At 39.5% G+C, this 20,236-nt stretch overlaps 4 protein-coding genes across 5 annotated transcripts; 3 read left to right on the top strand and 1 right to left on the bottom strand.

Annotated features, from left to right (window-relative positions):
* The first annotated feature begins 6,694 nt into the window (after nt 1-6,694).
* Nucleotides 6,695-9,086, top strand: LOC127779515 (FCS-Like Zinc finger 8-like). The gene is made up of 2 exons (XM_052306317.1): nt 6,695-7,810; nt 8,813-9,086. Exons 1-2 carry the CDS (start codon nt 7,185-7,187, stop codon nt 8,913-8,915), a joined length of 729 nt encoding a protein of 242 aa, XP_052162277.1. The 5' UTR covers nt 6,695-7,184; the 3' UTR covers nt 8,916-9,086.
* Nucleotides 9,087-12,450: 3,364 nt separating this feature from the next.
* On the top strand, nt 12,451-15,497 carry LOC127779511 (protein ANTAGONIST OF LIKE HETEROCHROMATIN PROTEIN 1). Its single transcript, XM_052306311.1, has 2 exons — nt 12,451-12,757; nt 12,869-15,497. Exons 1-2 carry the CDS (start codon nt 12,463-12,465, stop codon nt 13,897-13,899), a joined length of 1,326 nt encoding a protein of 441 aa, XP_052162271.1. The 5' UTR covers nt 12,451-12,462; the 3' UTR covers nt 13,900-15,497.
* Nucleotides 15,498-15,758: 261 nt separating this feature from the next.
* Nucleotides 15,759-17,296, bottom strand: LOC127779514 (non-specific lipid transfer protein GPI-anchored 15-like). Of its 2 annotated transcripts, none has more exons than XM_052306316.1 (3): nt 16,189-17,296; nt 16,000-16,092; nt 15,759-15,856 (listed from the first exon to the last, which is right to left on the bottom strand). In XM_052306316.1, exons 1-3 carry the CDS (start codon nt 16,820-16,822, stop codon nt 15,759-15,761), a joined length of 825 nt encoding a protein of 274 aa, XP_052162276.1. In that variant the 5' UTR covers nt 16,823-17,296. The 2 variants fall into 2 exon arrangements, with proteins under 2 accessions (XP_052162276.1, XP_052162275.1); XM_052306315.1 differs by having other exon boundaries at nt 15,759-15,865; nt 16,189-17,292.
* A 655-nt stretch (nt 17,297-17,951) lies between these two features.
* LOC127779517 (non-specific lipid transfer protein GPI-anchored 5-like) lies at nt 17,952-19,373 on the top strand. The gene is made up of 2 exons (XM_052306320.1): nt 17,952-18,377; nt 18,995-19,373. Exons 1-2 carry the CDS (start codon nt 18,050-18,052, stop codon nt 19,180-19,182), a joined length of 516 nt encoding a protein of 171 aa, XP_052162280.1. The 5' UTR covers nt 17,952-18,049; the 3' UTR covers nt 19,183-19,373.
* The last annotated feature ends 863 nt before the right edge of the window (nt 19,374-20,236 follow it).

Here is a 20,236-nt window from a genome sequence, read left to right as displayed (position 1 = left end):
CAATTAATAAAACGCGTGGTTTTTACGTATTGTAAACATAGAACAAAGGAGAAATACTATTTTAGCACAATAATGGTTACAACGCTTGGAATTCGTCCAGTCTGTCCGGATCCACGGGTTGACCAAAAACACGTGGTTTTTTGCTTGTGCGCAGAAATATTATTTTATGACAAAACTGGTTACGCCAGAATCCGTCCAGCCTATCCGGACCGGGTGGATTAAAAAAATACTCCCTCTGTTTCAGGTTACAAGACGTTTTGACTTTGGTCAAAGTTAAATTGTTTTAAGTTTAACTAAGTTTATAGATAAATATAATAATAATAATATTTTTTTTAGATAATGGAATAAACATCCCAGCCTTTGCTAAAGAGAGCTACAAATATTTGTAATACTAAATTATTTATATTTTCATAATAATTTTGTCTTGGGTTAAAAATGTTGCTACTTTTCGGTCCAACTTAAAACAATTTGACTTTAACCACAACTTATAACCTGAAACGGAAGAAGTACATGGTTTTTGTTTTTTGGACCAACCATATTATTCCTGTCAGAATCTATCCGTATGTCAACCAGGACTTTCCGTTTTTCATCTATGTTGTTTTCTCTATTTTCTCTTTTTTTCCGTACGTACGAGATCCATTTTCTTTTTTCGTACGTACGAGATCCATTTTCTCCGTTTCCACTGCAGTTTCTTTCCCCTATTACTCCGTTTCCATCCATTATCGATCCGTCCGTTTCCATCTATTATCCCGTCAATTTATCCTGTTTTAACGTGATTTGTTTTCTCCGTTTGCACTTGCTGTTTCTTTCCCGTACTATCCCATTTACAATAGGTGCGGTTTATATTTTTAATCGTATCGAGTTCTTTACCGCTATGGAATTAATGTTATTAATGGCAGTGAATTCCCAATCTGAATATATACCATGCGGCAGAGCAGGTGAGGTCGTCCGAGACGGCGATGACGGTGGAGGAAGGAGCTGCGAGGTTCTCTTCGCCTCGGCTTAGGTTAGGGATGGCGTTGGCTCTGGAACGAGAGAGGAGAAAGTGCAGCTAAGGTTAGAGAATAAAAAGGACGAAAATACCCATCCGTAAATATTTTTTCCTGGACAAATATACCCTTCTACGATTCTACTACCGTTAAATGTAGTTGGAGTAGAAATAGATTTGAACCCTCCGATCAAATAAGATCAACGGTTCAGATTATTTTCTACTACGAGTAGAAAGCACCGGAATGGGGCTCTTCTTTTAATTGTTGATGTACTCTTGATGAGATGTCGATTTCAATGGTTTCTCAAGGTTCGACTACGAAACTATATATCATGTACATTAGATATATTACATCACATGCACATACTCAGTACGTGAACACTATACATTGATTTGAATATGTACAAATTGACAACGAACCTTGCTGTTTGTTCATGCATATTGAAAAATGTACATATATACGGTTTCATCTAAAAAGAAGAAGGAATTAAATTATATCATACATATGGCTAAATTTCGTTCCAATGTTATAGTTAATACACATATATGTATACATTGCTAGTTCCCTGCATGACAGTGTTAGATTGTGAAATGCGTAATAATCAGTTGTCCAAAGATTTGAACATATCTTGCTTCGATATATGATGATCGAGAACGCTGACTTAACTGTACATGTGCGCGGTCCTGCAGCAGTGAAAGCGAACAGATTTTATAATGCGCATACTTGCACTGTCGCAATCCAAATAGATTTTTCCTTTTAGTTTTGATTCGAATTGCGTCCCAACCTGGACCAATTAATATTTTTGCTAAATCCTCGCGTATATTTGTCGCCATTAGACTCGTTCGGAGACTTAGTCAAGTGCTAGCTAGAGGGTCGTTTTAATTTTTAAACATAAGAAGGACTAACAAAGATGCTAATTAATTAAAGGGCTAGAGGGGCAACCGATTGTGCCATATATGGTGACAAAATTTACTGTATTTTGTAGTCTCTCGGGATTTTCTTTTATTGTTAGATGAGAATATATACTGTTTGTTTAGTGAAACACTACTTTCATAAAAGAAATTAAACAGTTTTGATTCAATCAGTGCACGTTTGACCATTATCTTATTCGAAAATTTAGTGTAAAAATGTAAAAATATAAGTCACGATTAAAATAAATTCAATGACAAAATAAGTCATAGCAAAATAAATGATATTTACATTTTTAATAAGTTAAATAGTTAAACATTATAATTAAATCTCAACAATGTTGCACATTTAAAAATTAACATATAACGAAGATAGGATCTTCAGTTATTAATATTTGATACCACATAAACGTAGAGTATGTGGATGTATGACGTCAAAATATCGATGATCGGAGGGAGTATTCCTATTCTATTACATGAAGATTGATCATCTTCTTTGATCAGATGATTGTTAGCAAGCTGCAATAACTGGTAATTAAATAGTACCATTTATGAATATAGGGATCAAATTTTTATCTATCTACTGATCCGTACTTATGGTGCAGTCTCCTCTCTGGCCGGGGTGGCTCATCAGTGGAGTGATGGATGCATGGCTGAACTATAACCACGTATGGTGATGTGTACGATGCGCCCTGTTGGGCAGGCACGGCTTCTGTCCTCGCGTTGTACCATCCCCTTCTCACTTGCTGCTATCACCACATCACGCACCTGCAGTAATATATACCCCCTCCATTAAAAAAAACTCAACCTAAAAAGATATGTAACCTCTAGTCCAGATTCATTGTACTTTGAGTTTTTTTTTTGACAGAGAGTACAGAGATTTTGGACGGATGGGACACTTCTTGCTCCCTATCCAGATTCGTACTACTAGAAAGTATCTCCTCCATCTAAAATCCCTTATATTTTAGAACGGAGGGAGTACAATGCCACAGTTAGCTAGCTATAGCTACCACTAATTCCTTCTTTTTGCATGTATACCATTGATGTAATTGAGCATTTGGAATGAATTGAAATACTACCTCCGTTCCAATATAAATGCTTTTGTGGGTTTCCGTGTTCAACGTTTTGACTGTTCATCTTATTTGAAAAAAATATGATTAGTATTTTTATTGTTATTAGATGATAAAATATGAATAGTATTTTATATATGTATGTGACTAATTATTTTTTTAATAAAATTTTCAAATAAGACGGACGGTCAAACGTTGCACACGGAAATTCACAACTATACTTATATTGGGACAGAGGTAGTAATTGTTTAGAAACAGCCCGGACAAATTGTACGGCAAATTATATATTTAGTTAATCGCGCTAACTGTAATTAATTAATAATTTGAGTCCAAAGATAACTAACTTTTTCCTTTAGCCCGCCATCCCATCTTGTAGTTTAGGATGGAGGAATTTGAAAACAATTGTATCATCCTCTTTCCTTATAGTGATCATAAATCTTATCTGATCAGTTTCCTTATAGTAGATGAATGGTGATACATGCCGTGACGAAAAATCTAGACATATACTGTTGACGGAAAAAAAAATGCAGATACTCCAAAAAAAAAAAAAAGAAAGATAGCCTTGCGTGTTGGTCAGCATGGCTAACCCAATTATTCCATGAAAATTGACATATAGTAGCATGTAACATAGTCCATATGAACTGAACTTTTGAGAGGGGAAGTAGCTCAGCACTTTTTACATTTTGACTCTTTTTAAAAACTTATGTTATAAATAAATCTCTAAACAAATTTATTTTAATAATAGACCATTTTCACGGTGCCAAGGTCCCTAACGCCGAGGTACAATGTCTCAGTGCCAATACTCTCGTTCCCACAACAGCCAAGACATAGAAGACATAGAGGAGTCGGTGCCAAAGAGAAGTGCTGAGTCTATTTATAAGAACAAATATTTATATTTTTTTACCCTTCTCAAAAAATTTATTTTACAAATAGGTACCTGGCACCAATCTCTTTGGTACCGATCCCCTCCACGTTACTAACTTAGCTACGTGAGGTGAGGGGTGTATATGACTGTGTTATTGGCGTCAAGACATTGATCATGGTGCCAACAAAAAAGAATACATTTGTAGAATAAGTTTTTTCAAAGGTCTATTTGTAAAATTTATTTGTAAAATAAATTTTAGAAACTAAAATGTGAAAATTCAGGAAAGTAGCTAGTAGCATACTATACACCGTACCTTCCATGGATAGGTCATGTCCCATCAAATACATCAAATGATCCCTTCGATAAAAAGAAAGAAAATATGGGCATATTACCATGCAAATCTGACCAAACATTTCTATGCGACACATATACCAAATAATGGAAGCCCTAACATATATTCCTACAGGAACCTCGAGATCGATCGATAGATAGATGGATGGATATATATATCGACGTTGTTGCGTCAAATCGTCCATTTTTCTCCATCAAAAGTTGAGTCCTTTCGATCGATCCGTGGATGGCGAGAGGTGTCCATTGGACGCATTTCACTGGTCCATGTTTCTGCAGCTAGCTAGCATATCATATGCACTTTTGTTTTGGAGGGAGATGGAGAAGACGTTGGCTTCATGGCGAACCCAGGACCAGCCATGGCCTCTTTAATTTCTTGTCATCCATGGGGCGAGATGGCCTTTTTTGAGCCTCACTCTTTCCCTCCTAGATGCTCCATCAATTATGGAAAATGCTTATCCCACGCAATAGTGAGTAAAAATTGTGCTTCGGAGCCTTTCAAGAGGTGAAAAAGTCGAGGGGTTTAAACGCCATGATAGTTTGATTCGCATGGTAGTCATTTTCTCAGTCGCCATTGGATGGCACGCGAAAATTGGCATACGTATTGATTATGTTGTATTGATGGTATAATCACGTTGTTTTCATCAAAAGTATATTGGTTTTGTAGAAGTATTTATAACAAAGGGTTTAATTTAATTTGTAATTAATTTTGGTGTATTATTTATATGGTTTTATGAAAGCACCGATAGATTTGCAAAGGGCATGTTTACATCCATTTGGAATAGCAAATGCCAAATGACAAATATTTTGGTGGCAAAAGTTTTGGCATTGCAAAAGTACTAGCTAGTTGGTGATTAGATGCATCCCAAACTTTTGCCATTGTAGCACTTTTTGGTGGAGAGAGAGAGAGAGTGGTCCCAAGCACTTTTTGGCACAATTTGCTACTACGGACTAGCAAATGGCAAATGACAAATTGTTAACTTTTGCTACTAGTGTTTAGATCCAAAATGGCAAAACTTTTGATATTTTGGAGGATCGGCCAAAGATAACTATTTTTGGCACTTGCTGCTCCTTACAATTTTACCTATTTTACAATGAAACTACTAACAAATTATGAGATGTCACGAATTATGAATCATGATGCAGAAGATCCTGTTCTTTTGTTTTCATCAACAGTAGAATCAAGCATATGCGTGTACATTAATTACTTAATCAGGTCAGATAATATGGCTCTACGGTCAGATAATAGTTATGAAACTCATGTATGGGTATGTTTCTTTTAATATTATTTTAGTTATACAGGACAGATCTAGGAGCGATTATATCACCATCATGTGTAATTGTTCTAAAATATAAAAACTTAGGATCGGATAGAATATTTTCTATTATTTGTCTTGCTTGGTAGTACCTATATATAGCCTAGTAAATGTTCCAACTGAGTATAAGCTCTTATATTTTAGACTGAAGGTTGTATTATCTTAAAAGAATCTGAAATTAACATCTGCTGCCTCAGTTCAAGCTCCACATACCGTCTATGCGACCAGACCCATGATAAGAAGTTCGCGCCGTCCCTACGAACTCCGGCCACCGTGGCCGCGGCCGGGGAGCACGGCGACGGTGAGCCTCGTGGCCGGCGCATACAGATATCCGACAAGCAAGCCAAAGAGGGTAAGGCTGTGTTTGTAAGAACAAGTTCCCAACACTTACCTCTTATTTTCCGCGCGCACGCTTTTCAAACTGTTAAATGACGTGTTTTTTTAAAAAAAATTTATACAAAAGTTTTTTTTCAAAAAAGTCATATTGAGCCATTTCTGAAAAAAAAAATTAGTTAATACTTAGTTAATCACATGATAATAGGCTACTCCGTTCTCTGTGCGCACTTTCTATCCTGGTCTAGCGAACACAGTCTAAAAAGGGAAAAGAAAAGTACAGTGGAAATTATCCACAATTGGCACAGTACTTTCGATGGGACATCTCTTTGTGCGAACCGGAAAACGTACCCCCTTCCTCGACTCGTAAAATCTCGTGTGCATGACAGGTGGGTCCCACCTTAATCATGGCCCACTGGTAAGTCTCTTAACGTAGAAACGTGCGAGTACGTGGAGGTTTTCCTTAACCTATCTATCTACTCCTCGTAAATTGAGCGGTAGTATCCTTTACCCTATGCTGAAAATAAAGTCCTTTTTTCATAAAAAGCCTGCAAAAATATTTACATTTCTTTATTTTTTTTACAAAGAAAACTTTGCCGCTGTGCTCTCTGCTAAAAAAAAGTATTTTCAACTGTGATGGCTATTTAACCAGCACCTAGAAAAAAAATTAACAAAGCTCCTATATTTTAGAGGCAAATTTTAAATACTACTAGCAGTCCTTTCCAGCAAGGGAGTGACCATCACCAATGAACTTTCTTGTGGCCTTTTGGGCATGGATGCAAATAAACAAAACAAAGATGGCCAAATTTTGATGAACTACACTTTTAAATAAGCCTCCCCTTGGATTCTGGCCTCCCTCGGGGAGCGAGCAGCATAATCTCCTTCTGCTAGCTCACTGCTCCCTCTCCTATCCTCCATAGCCTCATCACTCTATACAGCAGCAGCAGCAGCAGCAGAGAGTGAGCAGACAGCAATATCATATCCGCAGCCTTGTTCTTGCTGTTCTCACTAATCAATCAATAATACCTCTCTCTTTTCTTGAAATTTTGATTTCTTCTTTTTATTTCCTCGAGAGGAAGAACATCTTTTCTTCTACTTGTTTGATGGCAGAGACTTGATCTTTGTCAATCTTGTTTGGTTGCTCAAATCTTTTGGTGGTTCAGTTTGGTTTTTTTTTTTCTGAACATTTGTTTGATCTGATCTTTTTTTTCCTTTTTCTGATCGTTTCTGAATCTCTTTTGCTCATTGGCACCATCCCAAGAACAACAGATTAATCCGCAGTAGATTTGGATTAATAATTTAAGATCGCAGTAAGGTTAGATTAAAACTTGCTGGATTAATTATCTCGAGCTCAAATGCTGAAGAAGAGGTGTGATCTGCAAGCTCCCTCACCTGTGAGCAGCGAGCTCGCCAATGGCGGCGGGGGGCTCCTCTCGCCGAGGTCGTCGTCGTCGTCGTCGTCGTCGCTGCAGGGCTTCTCTCCGAGGAGCATCTTCTCCGTCGACGACCAGGCCAAGAACCATCCCTGCGCGAGCCCAAGGAACCCGCTGAGCGGCGGCGGTCAGGTGACCGGGCTTGCCGGAGTTCTCGTCGACGGCGAGGGCGAGCGGCGGTGCTACGGGAGGACCGGCAGGGTGCTGCTCGGGATGATGCGGCTCCGGGTGCAGCTGCCTCAGGAGAGGGTGCTCGCCGGCGGCGGCGGCGGCGGCGAGATGCCGCCGCCGCCGAGCTCGCCGATCGAGTTCGGCGTGAAGAACCGGGACGCGCAGCTGGCGCTGCTCTCGCCGGTGCAGCGGTCGCCGCTGTCGTCGGCGGCGGCGAGGGCGGCGCAGGGCGAGGCGGAGCTCGCCGAGGACTACACCTGCGTCATCGCCCGGGGACCCAACCCCAAGATGACCCACATATTCGATGACCTCGTCGTCGAGAGCTCCGCCGCCGGCGGCGACGGCGGCGACGCTTGCCGCCTCTTCATGCAGCACAGGTAAAATCCAAAAAGAAAAAAAAAAAAGAAACTCTGAATTTTGATGCTCTGAACATCGAAATTTCATCGTTGTAAGTAACTGAGTATGATTGATTCACTTGATATTTTTGCTGATATTTGATATTTGAAAAGATTTGGAGAAGTAGTTTGATGAAATTCTGTCGGTTTGGTCAGCATTGAGTGCATTGTTTGTTGCGGTTTTTATGAAGTTTATTTTTGGGTGCCTTTTAAAAATTACTTCCATTTGTAACTCCTGTTAAGAGATAATGGAAATGCTTTTTAAGTATACTAGATAAGATCATGGTCATACTTTATTGTCAACCTACTTAGTGCAAAGCGACGTCTTTGGCTGCAATTGTGGTGGTGCTCATATGGTCTATTGTCATCCACTCCAATAAGATTTCATTTTTTTTTTCTTTTCATTTGGATGAAAGCTAATGTAAATATAGTTTAGCCACAGCTTGGTAAACAATTTGATGCAGCATTGCTGTCATTGTGAGCCAATGAGTGACATCAATTGATCTCAGGTTGCAGAAATTTGATTGAATTCTGGCTCATTTTTTTGTGGTCCCTAACTCAAACATTGATAGGAGGACTGTAGATCTGGGGTCTCCAATCTTTGTCAGTCATTAGTTGCCGGCCCTGAAATTTTTTTTCTATGAATGTGACGTTTCCTTCTCCTTAAGTTCAGGATGAGAGTTCAGGATGAGAATGAGATGGATCATTAGATGTTGCCTCCAATATTCTCTGCTAATTATTGAGTCCTTGGATGCATTAGGCCACCAATCAGTTGTTTTCTTCTGAATTTTCGTAAAACAATACCCGATTTTCGACAACTGATCAACATATAGTACATATTTGATTGAATGATAATATTGTCATGTACTCCATTACGACAAAGGCATACTGTTACTATCAAACTGCACACAGCTTTTGCACTGTGTGTTTATCGCGTCGTGATAAATAGTATAGTTTACTGATTCACCATTATTTGCCTTTCAGAGATGAGAAAGCCTTCTGCAGCAGCCAATGCCGCTACCACGAAGTGCTTTTCGATAAAAGGATCGATGAAGCATCGGATGTGTCATTTAAACTGAAGAATTGATTGAATCTTTTCTTTTTTTCAGCCTAAATTTTGGCCACTACCTGCTTATGAGTTATGAGTGAGATTATCATTCTTCTACCTAAATTCTTTTGGTTTGAATGGATGCATGTGTTGTATGGGTGAGGAAAAAAAAACTAGCAGGGTTTGGAGAGCCCTATTTTTGCTGTATAATCAGAAGTTCAGAACTGGTGATCATGAGCAATATTTGAGCAGTCTTTCCTGCTGCAAAAATGTTCATGTTTCATCACCACACATATGCAGCATTACCCCACAGTCTGCAGGTTGTCTCCATGCATCTCACCAAAAATTCAGAACAGTGAGAAATGGAGTACTTAGCCTACATCCTTGTACCCATTTCCCAATCTTGCCAGCTAAAATGGTGAGCACAAATGCAATATTTATATGTTGTAATCTTCAACTAGTTGGAAATTGGAGCAAAGCTGCAGCGCAGGGATCTGCACAACTAAAAACTTTTGTACCACCAAATTTGACACCATAACATGTTTTTTTTACTGCCAATTCAAAGCAGACATTGAAGCATGCGGGCATCGAGAAATCTCATCAGCACAGCAAGTTAAGAAAACAGCAACAACAACAATGATAGAGAGGATGAAGCTAATTATGCTCTTAATCATCCAATACATTTCCAGACAAAACCAAGAACAAACATTGATCCTGCAGACTGCAGTGCAGCTGAGCAACCATTTGTTCATATGCCAATTGTTTTTACTCTGCTTGTTTGATCGAAACAGCTACTGGAAACAACCATTTATTCGGATCGAGGATAGTAAAAGCAAAAAAGAAAAAAAGAAAGACACAGAGTTGCTTTGGCTGATTGGGCGAAAGCTCTAGGACCTGCGAGGCGGCGGGGGGTTGGTGGAGCAGGAGGAGCGGAAGGCGTCGATGTGGTCCTGGCACTTGGAGCGGTCGCCCTTGTTCTCCTCGAGGCACTTGCGCAGCGCCGCCACGTCGCACGCCGCCGCCTTCTTCTTCGTCGCCGTCCCGTCCCTTCCGCCGCCTCCGCCTGTTCCCGCCTCCGCCTCCGCCGCCGCCGCTGCTTCCATGGGACCCTGGTGGTGTCCTCTGCAGAGATGGATGAGCGGAAGGCTCGAGGTCGCCGGGAGGAGGCACGCCGCCGCCGCCGCCGCCGGGACGCGAGACGCGAGGGGGAGAGATTGCGCTACAGTTTTCTCCTTTTTTTTTCCTCTTTTCTTTTTCTTTTCCTTTTTATTTTTTTAACGTGTGATTATGGTAAGCTAGAGGATTTTTTTAGAAGTAGTAATACTAACATGAATGGAATCCATTCAATTTCAATGGATACAGCCCAGAGACCACAGGTGGAGACTGAAATTTACAAATTTGCAAACTATTTGCTTCTCTTATAAGTGGTAAATAAGAATTTGTCACTAGACACACATGTCATAGACGGTAAGTGGCAAATTCTTAATTGCCACGTCTTAAAAGTGGCAAAAGATTAAATGCCCCTGTTTTGATACCAATTGAATTTTCTCAAATACTACATTCGTCCAATATAAATTGTAATTCTAATTTGTTTAGCATATATTAAGGTTTGAGTAGAAAGACTATAATGTCTCTTATTAAATGGTGTATAGGTAAGAGTGAAATGGTAGTTGAGGATAAAATAGGAAGAAATTTAAATGAAAAGTGATTAATGAGACCTTTAATACTCTATTGTAACAATTATTTTGGGACAAATTCAAATCCTAAAAATACAATTATTTTGGGATAGAGGTAGTAAAAAAACAGAGAAACCTATATTAAAACTTAAATAACTTCTTTGGCATGAAGCAATATTATGAAAATTTTAGAGGAACTGAGCCATTTCGTGTGAAAATTAGTCGAAGTTCATGCGTCTCAAAAGGAGCCCTTGTCATTTCGTTGCATTTAGTTTCCCGTATTAATTTTGTTGTAAGAGCATGTCAATTTGATTGTTCTTTCCTAATTCCTATTAGAATTAATTAGTGCTAATGTATAAAACAATCTTTTAACAACAATAATATGAATTAGCCAATTGTAAAAGTTTCTATTCTATATATATTGTTAGATCTTAAAATAGATATTAGTCATTTTTATCTATCGATAGATTGCTTCCTAGTCTCTACTGCGTATTGTTTCTTAGTATGGGCCGCAAAAGAAAGTGTGTTAGTAATATCTTTTAGTCGTAAAATTTGGGGTATACAAGTCACACCACAGTTTGAGTTACATGGAAAAGTTAACTAATTTCATTCAAGAATGAGTTTATAAAATGTTTTGGAGTGGTCTTAATTTTATCATTCTGTAAAGAAATGGAATATGAAACTTCATACACCACATGCAAAATTAAATTTATAGTTAGGGTACACAGATAGGCCGGGCTTATTGTTTTGGGCCAGCCCACTTTAAACATATATCTTTAAAGATAGATCGGGAACGTTAATTTTATAACAGGTAGTTAATCAACGGTGTCGATAGTGGGGGCAAGGATAATTAGGGTTTATGATAGGTCATCCTATATATACATGCTATGGACGGCGCCGCACACGAGTAAACAAAACCAAGGTAAGCGATAAGGTCTATGATAGATCTCACCATACAAAATCGATAGAAGAGCTAGTCGTGTGCAAAGGTGAAGAAACTAAGAACAGGTAAGATCTTTTTCTTTTTTTATCAAGATGAAAGTTAGATATTTTTTGTTTTGTTGAAAAGTATTAGAAGATTTGGGATTTTTGATTCAGCGAATACATAAAACTAAGAACATGTAAGGTGTCTTTCTTTCTTACCGAGATGGAAGTAATATATATTTGTTTTGTTGAAATGAACTAGAAAAAAATAGATTTAGGATTCTGATTCAGCGCTTGAAAAACTAAACTAAAATCAACAAAAGGACTTCTTTTCACTTCTTTTCTTTTATCTTGTTTTGTTGAAATCTAATAGATAATTTAAGTTTAGGATTCGGGTCTGGCGGGTATGAAAAACTAAAAACATATAGGATCTCTCTTTTCTATTAAGATGAAAGTAAAATTTCATTTGTTTTATTGAAATGTAGGAGAAATTTAGGGTTCCAACATCGCAAACACAAAAAACTAACTCTTTCATTCTTTTTAACCAGATGGAAGTAAACATTCATTTGGTTTTGTACTTACTTACTCCATCATAAAACATTCTAGCAATTTCTAGCTATGCATTTGAACTTTATCCTTAATTTGTTTTATGAAATTTTTGAGAAAATTTAGATTTTGGATTCCGATCTAGCAAATGCGAAAACCTAAGAAATCTCTTTCATTTTTTATCGAGATGGAAAGAAAATTTTATTTTTGTTTTGTTGAAATGCAACACTATTACTTCAATCCACAAATATAGGAGTAATAATTTTCAGGTATGTATCTGGATATATTCTTATCTAGATACATGACAGTGCCCAGAAAGTTATTAGACTGAATTCCTTTTTTACTGAGATGAAATCAAAGATTCCATTTCCCCCAAAAAAATTACTTAAAAAAATGGATTTACACTAGCAAGTATTAAAAATCCTCCATATATAGGAGAGATGGAGAAGAAAACCAAAAAGAAGAACCCTAGCAAGAGGGGGAGAAAAAGAGGAGGAAGAGGGGAGGGAAGGGAGAAGAAAGTGGAGGAGATCAGCAGCAGCAGCAGCAGCCGCGGCCGCGGCCGCCGGAGGATGGCGCCGGTGAAGAAGTCCAAGAAAGGGAAGCGCAAGTCCAAGGACTCCGGCAAGCTCAAGATCGTCAAGTATGGCGGCGGCGCCCCTCCCCTCCCCCCCGAGCTCCGCGGCCTCGACACCGAGTGGTGGTACACCTTCCTCCACAAGCACTCCGAGCTAGGTATCGCTTGTTCTTCCCAAGATTTGGTGCGGTCGACGATTCTTTAGGTTGATTATTTCGGCGTGATGTTCCAATCTTGCAATTGTGTGTATGTGTGTGAGGTGAATCTAGGTCTGAGCGCGCCGTCAGATGAGGGGGAGGCGTTCAGGTATTTCTTCAGGACGTCGAGGAGGACGTTCGACTACATCTGCTCGATTGTGAGGGAGGATTTGATCTCTAGGCCGCCGTCAGGGCTGATCAACATCGAGGGGAGGCTGCTCAGTGTGGAGAAGCAGGTGGCGATCGCCATGAGGAGGCTGGCGTCTGGCGATTCGCAGGTGTCAGTGGGGGCGGCTTTTGGTGTCGGGCAGTCCACCGTCTCGCAGGTGACTTGGAGGTTCATCGAGTCGATGGAAGAGCGGGCTCGGCATCATCTGGTGTGGCCGGGGCAGGAGAGGATGGAGCAGATCAAGGCGAGGTTCGAGGCCGAGTCCGGCCTGCCGAATTGTTGCGGCGCCATCGATGCGACCCACATTATCATGACGCTTCCTGCTGTCGAGTCGTCCGAGGATTGGTGCGACCCGGCGAAGAATTACAGCATGTTCCTGCAGGGGATTGTTGATGATGAGATGAGGTTTATTGATATTGTCACTGGTTGGCCTGGCAGCATGACGTTTTCGCGGTTGCTGAAGTGCTCTGGGTTTTTCAAGCACTGCGATGCTGGGACTCGCTTGGATGGCCCTGTCATGGTTTCAGCAGAGAATGGAGAAATCAGGGAGTACATTGTTGGTAACAATTGTTATCCTTTACTCCCATGGCTTATGACTCCCTATGAAGGGGAGAGTCTGTCTGCTCCAATGGCCAGCTTTAATGCTAGGCAGAAGGCTGCAAGAACGCTTGGACCAAGAGCACTGTCACGGCTGAAGGGCTCCTGGAGGATCTTAAACAAAGTCATGTGGAGGCCTGATAAGAACAAGTTGCCGAGCATAATTCTTGTCTGCTGTTTGCTTCACAATATAATCATAGACTGTGAAGACGAACTGCTTCCAGATGTACAACTTCCAGATCACCATGATACTGGTTATAGTGAAGAGAAGTGCGAGCAAGTGGATCCTAATGGCAAGATAATGAGAGATGTCATTACAGGATATCTTCAAATCTAAGAAGCTTCCCATTGAACTTAGCTAAGCTGACTGGCAGTACTCTGGAGTTGCAAGAAGGCATCTCTGTTCTTATTTTTTCTCCTCAGTTGTCCTTGTTGTAATCAGACCTGCTGGTCTCCATTCGGTAAAGATTAGCAATGAAATAATTCAGTTAGGAATTAGCTAGCTCAGGAGCAAACTATCTCTTCCTTGAGTTAAGGAAAAATTGTTAATGTGTTCATGGTGATGACAATCTCCATCATTTTGAGGTACAAGATATATCAGTGGTCAATTGCTTTGAATGAAGGAAATCGCCTTTAAGGAGAGTAGCTATTCAACTTTGTTTTATAAATGTTTAGATTTGCATAATATAGTAAAACTCATGCTCGCATGTTATTTATCCGAGAAAAATAGTAACCTATATATGACATGTTGAGTTGAGTGAACTAGTCTTGGATGTACATCATCTCATTTTCATTTTATTGCAAGGCTATTGTTTTCTAAAATCATACATCTAAGTTTGACGTGCCTGGTAGTGTTTTACTGAATTCCTGATGATATTTGTGACTGCATGATGTTCATTCTGTTTTGTTGATTTACTATTTTTTTGAAGATGATGTGGTATCTTGTTTTGTTGCAAGTGCTTTATGTGTAATTATATCTGGGCTCGATGTAAAACTGGTTGCATAATGGTTATAAATCTTGTCCATGTAAAACTGTTTCCCCTCAGAAACATAAGTATAATGTTCTTAAAGAATGTGATTGAATATGCTTCTTCTAGTTCTATGTCTTCTGGTCTGCTATTTTAGTACATTTTCTGCAGACTAATATTCTGCCCTTTTTTTAGGGAAAATATTCTGCCATTTTGGGTTGGCTTACCTACAGATTCCCGGAAAGGCTAATTCGCGCGTACGCGTTGGCGGCGCGCACGCTAGCCCACTAAGGCCCATGCACGCACGAGCTGCGCTTCTCTCTTTTTTTCTTTCTTTTTAAGCCGCCGTTTCTTTTTTTTCGCTGTTTTTTTTTCCTTCCGTACGGATAGGAGAAAAAATCGTAATTAGTTTAGATTAGTTTCCTATTTTTACTAGTGATTAGTTTACTAGTAATTTTTAAATCTTAACTTTAAAATTTTCAAATTTGGACATCAAAGTTTTCAAATCTCGAGTTGAAAGTTTTCAAATCTCAAGTTGAAAGTTTCAAAATTTTCAAATCTGGACTTGAAAGTTTTTGAATCGAGTTGAAAGTTTCCAAATCTTGAGTTGAAAATTTTCAAATCTCAAGTTGAAAGTTTTCAAAATTTTCAAATCTGGACCTGAAAGTTTTCGAATCTCGAGTTGAAAGTTTTTGAATCTGAGTTGAAAGTTTTCAAATCTCAAGTTGAAAGTTTTCAAAACTTTCAAATCTGGATTTGAAAGTTTTCAAATCTCGAATTGAAAGTTTTCAAATCTGAGTTGAATGTCTTCAAATTTGACTTTAAAATTTAAATCTTAAATCAAAAGTTTCTAAATCTAACTTAAAAAAATCGAAAAGAACACGTAAATAAATTAAAATGTGCCGAGGAGAAGGGGCGTGAAAATAGGAGAAAAATCAAGAAAAAAAAGAGAGAAAGAAATGTATAAGGGGAAGGGTGCGGGCTGTGCGAGTCAGGAAGCCCCCCAGATTCCCTTTCTATATCTTAATTGCGGCAATGTAAAAGCTGGGAACAAAATCTGGTTAACCAACATATATGATGATACTCATCAGAAGGCATACTATTCAAAATATATTAAAATGAAGAAATAAGAAGCATACTAATGACTGATCTAATACAAGGTCACATAAGATCTAGCTGCTGCAAGGTAAGCAGGCGACAATAGCCATAAAATGACCTTGTGCAATAACTAGAAGACATAGAACAAGGCACAAGTAGGGATGAGCACACTGGCCATTAAACTCGCTGCTTTCTTTGAGTTTGTGGCGCTTGAGGTTTTGTTAGATCCTGCACTTCCTGCATCGAATTGGATCAGCCCAGTCAGGTACTTGTAACTAAATTTCACCATCTAGCAATTAGCAGAGTACTTGTAACTAAATTTCGATCTATTATTTACCCTAAAAAAAATTTCGATCTATTCGTGACTTTACCTGCAGGTGGTGGACTTGGTTCATCCTCGTTTGTCTCTGCTGGCTCATCAGCTAATGTAGGTGTATCTGGTGCTGGAGGTGGAGTTGGGACGGCTGAAACAAATCATCCACACATTCTGGTTAATCTTCTGAGCTTAAGATCGACATGAACTGATCATCATCTGCATTTGATTGCGAGATAGCATTTACCTGTGCATTGGCTGATTGGTGGTGCCTGGACCTTGCAGACACCAGGGAGCTCCAGCGCCCTCGTGTGGTTGATGGAGATGCCGAAGGACGCCGCGCTGCCATCCAGGACCATGCAGAGGCACCGGGGGTCGGACTGGACGACGCCAGCGAGCGTGGTGCAGCAGGTGAACTCGGGGATCGGCGATTTGCCGGAGATGTAATCCAGGCACGGGGAGAGCGTCATCATCACGCTGGAGCAGCCATTGTTCTGCGACGCGGCACGGGAAGCAAGCATTGTCATCACCACCACCATCACCGCCACCACTGGAGCCCGTGGGACGCCGGTCTGCGACTTTCTTGCAGCCATTGTCAGCTGCCGATCGATGGTCCCTCCCTCCTCCTCGACGACGAACAATACAATGCCGGTCAAATCAAGAACTGATTGATGTATGTCTCTCAGAAAAAAAAAGAGTAAAAATGCTTTTGGGGCATCAGGTGAGAATGGTTTGTGAGGATGTTGATGGAGGATGAGATCGTTGTATGCTGCAGCCACTCGTGCCGGAATTGAAGGAATGCTGTGCCGGGAAAGTGCAGGGATGTGTTCTTCCTGGCCACACAGTTGTCTGGCCATAGTGCTAATGAACATGTATGCCATTTTACTGCAGTCCTCTATTTATGGAAAGAATTTGATGCATATGCAGAAATTTAGGGGGTGTTTTGGTCTGGTTTTGCTCCAATTTGGGCACAGCCTTACCCTTTTCTCTCTTGTTGTTTCCAGAATCAGCATTAGCAGACTAGCATGTTGTGACATTTATAGACAGTGAAGAATAGTGAAGAAAACCTGTCATCATCAAGTGACTATTTTTTTTCTTTTTTATCAATTTTAGTGACTGTTTTTTTTCCATATGTATACTTATCGAACAACATGTTTAAGTATTTTCCTTGGTGAAACAAACAATTGTTTAGTGAATCATACAATTGTAAAATTAAGAAAATTCTAATCTAGATAACTACAGAAACATTTATAGGTGAATAACTTAGAACAGAATTTGTAGTTTGGTGAATCATACAAATATAAAATTAAGAAAATTGTAATCTAGATAACTACAGAAACATATCTAGGTGAATCGATACAAATTAAGGAAGAAACCAAATTAAATGTTAATAAGTAAGAGTACCAAAGTTCATCTTTTTTTAAAAAAAAAACACTAAAGTTGGAGTAAGTTTTGGCTCTCCAGAACTCTAGATTGACACTAAACAAGAGTATTCAGATGACTAGTAACTTACAACTTCAAAAGTTGAAGGTTTAACATGTATATTTATTCCTAGGACATGCCTGCTAGCTGTCCCTCTTGGAAGAAGGACGCATATCACTGTTCTTGTTGGAATATTAGTGAATTCCGATGTTGTTTTTGTTGTTAGGAATGCGAATTAATCGGTATTTGGAGCACCTAATATTCCAACACGAAGAGGAAGCATCTTGCCTACCGAAAGTGCATGCATCTCACTGAAAATTTCATAAATATATGTCCAATTGCCAACAGTTAATCAACAAACTAATGCCAATACACCCAAACAAATTCATCAAAATTCGTATGGTAGTCTCTGTACATCTCACCATGCAAAAACATTGATCATGTAGCAATGTCATTAGTCATCATCATCACCTGTCCAATAATTAGTTAGAGCTGTCATTAGGAAGAGTTGGTCACCAACGACATGCCTAAGATTCCATCACTTCACACTATATAAACACCCCAACTTAAACACACAATCTCACACACCATCAAGCTATAATCCCATCTTAATTACATCATTAGCCAGCTAATTAAGTATATATCTAGCTTGCTTAGCTAGAACACACTCTACAGCTAAGCTAGCAATGGCGCGCAATAATGGCGTCGCGGTGATGTTCGCCGCCGTGGTCGTCGTCGCCGGCGCGCTGGTGGCGGGGGCGGCGGCGCAGAGCGGGTGCACGTCGGAGATGGTGAGCCTGGCGCCGTGCCTGGACTACATGCAGGGGAACGCGTCGAGGCCGACGGCGTCGTGCTGCGCGGCGCTGTCGAGCGTGGTGAAGTCGAGGCCGGAGTGCCTGTGCGCGGTGCTCGGCGGCGGCGCCTCCTCGCTCGGCGTCACCGTCAACACCACCCGCGCCCTCGAGCTCCCCGCCGCCTGCAGCGTCAAGACCCCGCCTCCCAGCGAGTGCAGCAGTGAGTCTCTCTCTCTCTCTGTGTCTCTAAGATGGTTGTTGGAGTTTGGTCAAATTCAAACTGCTTTAAATTTATAAAAAACATAGTAACATTTTTAATATAAGATAAATTTATTGTGAAAATATATTTAATTATTGATTTGATGAAACTAATTTAGTACTCCCTCTATCCCATAATATAAGACGTGCACACATTACAATATTCAAGTTTAAAAACGTTTGACCAATAATTATTATAATAAAAATTGAAATTTATTGTTTAAATTATATCATTGGATTGACAATTAAATTTACTTTAAGATGGTTATAAATTTGTTGCAATAAACCTTATAATATATGAGGAATTTTAAGTCAAAAATTAGTTTTGAAGACTGTGTCAAGTTTAACCATGCGTTATATTATAGGATTGAGAGAGTATTATAAATATTATTATATTTGTCTATAAACTTAGCTAAACTTAAAATAATTTAACTTTGATCAAAGTCAAAACGTCTTAAAACCTAAAACGGAAGGAGTATTACTATCTTCTTCTATTTCTCCGGCGAGCCTCCGCCGCCGTGGGCCGTGGAGTGGATGACTAACCGTCGACGGACGACGACGTTGTGTTGTGTTTTGCAGAAGTCGGTGCTCCGATTCCGTCTCCGGCGCCGGGGGGCGCGGCGGCGCCGAATGCGCCGCCGGCTGCAGGGACCGGGTCGAAGACGACGCCGACCACCGGCGCGAGCTCCGCCGGCGAGAGCGTCGGCAAGGCGGCGTCCGTTGCGATGGTGATCGTGTCGGCTGCGTTTGCAATGTTGTATGCTTGATTAATTAGTTTAATTTCTGCGTGGATTAATTGAGCAGTTTGATTATTGTTTATAATGCCATTGATATATACTGTGTGACATGTCATTTATTTCTTCATGTATTTTAAATTTCGATTATTATTATATTCATTGTATGATGATATATCATTTGTTGAATAATATATTCAAGTGCTTTGCATTTGTCCGGTACGTTTGGGTAATTCCTGATGATTACTGCAAAGATTTCAAGTTTCTTTGTGGATGGATCTCCTTGTTGTATATGGAATCCATTTCCATTGGTCTCATATTGTTCTCTCCTCGTTCAAGCACAATAATTAATTTATTTTAAAATTAAATATCCGAAAAGAATGAACTTCAAAACCTGGACACTTTTCAGCGTACCCTAATCTATCAAAGTGTTCACTTTATAATAATGAAATAAATTTCCAATTGAAACCAATGGTTTGATGGACAAATTGCTGATGGTGACAGGTTAATTTGCTGGTGTGAGATTGATTCAAACGAATTTGATCTTATGGATGGAGATGTTTTTGTGGCAGCTGGTTCATCTTGTTTTCTTTCTAGGAATGTGGTAATAAGCAAATTAATGGCATTCATAGAGTGCTTGTAATAATCTGATTTTGAACAGTTAAGATAGATGGTTACCTTACAATTTCTACAATTAGTTCTTGGTTAACTAACTGAAAATATTTAGTTCAGAGAAGGTACAAATTTCAGTTAGCAAGTGGGACTAAAATATGACCTTTGATATCCCAGAATCTTAATAACGAAAATCTCTGTACTGACTCATATATAGTAATGTTGCATATTCTTTCTAGTCAAAGCACAACATATTATGCCCAAAAAAATGTGCTTATAGTTGGTTAATTAGGTTGGTGAGTAGTATCTTGCATATAGTTAGATTGGTCTGGTTGGCCAACTCTAGCCAAATGCTACCTGCCAATTCATAGATTTTTACCGGTTGGCATATTTGGTTCATGCACTATGTTCTATGCTCCCTTAGAGAAAATCGTTTAGAACAATATTTAAATTAAATCTTAGAAATATAAATCAT

The sequence above is a fragment of the Oryza glaberrima genome, chromosome 7 (assembly GCF_000147395.1).
Source record: "Oryza glaberrima chromosome 7, OglaRS2, whole genome shotgun sequence".
Lineage (NCBI taxonomy): Eukaryota > Viridiplantae > Streptophyta > Magnoliopsida > Poales > Poaceae > Oryza > Oryza glaberrima.
The sequence above is the reverse complement of the archived record's forward strand: the minus strand, read 5'-3'. Positions and strand labels throughout refer to the sequence as shown.

Coding starts and splice junctions, on each gene's coding strand:
- LOC127779515 (XM_052306317.1), top strand. CDS start 7,185: ATGCTGAAGAAGAGGTGTGATCTGCAAGCTCCCTCACCTGTGAGCAGC. Junction 7,811..8,812: donor CGCCTCTTCATGCAGCACAG/GTAAAATCCAAA, acceptor TTTGCCTTTCAG/AGATGAGAAAGCCTTCTGCA.
- LOC127779517 (XM_052306320.1), top strand. CDS start 18,050: ATGGCGCGCAATAATGGCGTCGCGGTGATGTTCGCCGCCGTGGTCGTC. Junction 18,378..18,994: donor GCCTCCCAGCGAGTGCAGCA/GTGAGTCTCTCT, acceptor TGTGTTTTGCAG/AAGTCGGTGCTCCGATTCCG.
- LOC127779514 (XM_052306315.1), bottom strand. CDS start 16,822: ATGGCATACATGTTCATTAGCACTATGGCCAGACAACTGTGTGGCCAG. Junction 16,093..16,188: donor ACCAATCAGCCAATGCACAG/GTAAATGCTATC, acceptor GATTTGTTTCAG/CCGTCCCAACTCCACCTCCA. Junction 15,866..15,999: donor ACCAAGTCCACCACCTGCAG/GTAAAGTCACGA, acceptor AATTCGATGCAG/GAAGTGCAGGATCTAACAAA.
- LOC127779511 (XM_052306311.1), top strand. CDS start 12,463: ATGGAGAAGAAAACCAAAAAGAAGAACCCTAGCAAGAGGGGGAGAAAA. Junction 12,758..12,868: donor CCACAAGCACTCCGAGCTAG/GTATCGCTTGTT, acceptor AGGTGAATCTAG/GTCTGAGCGCGCCGTCAGAT.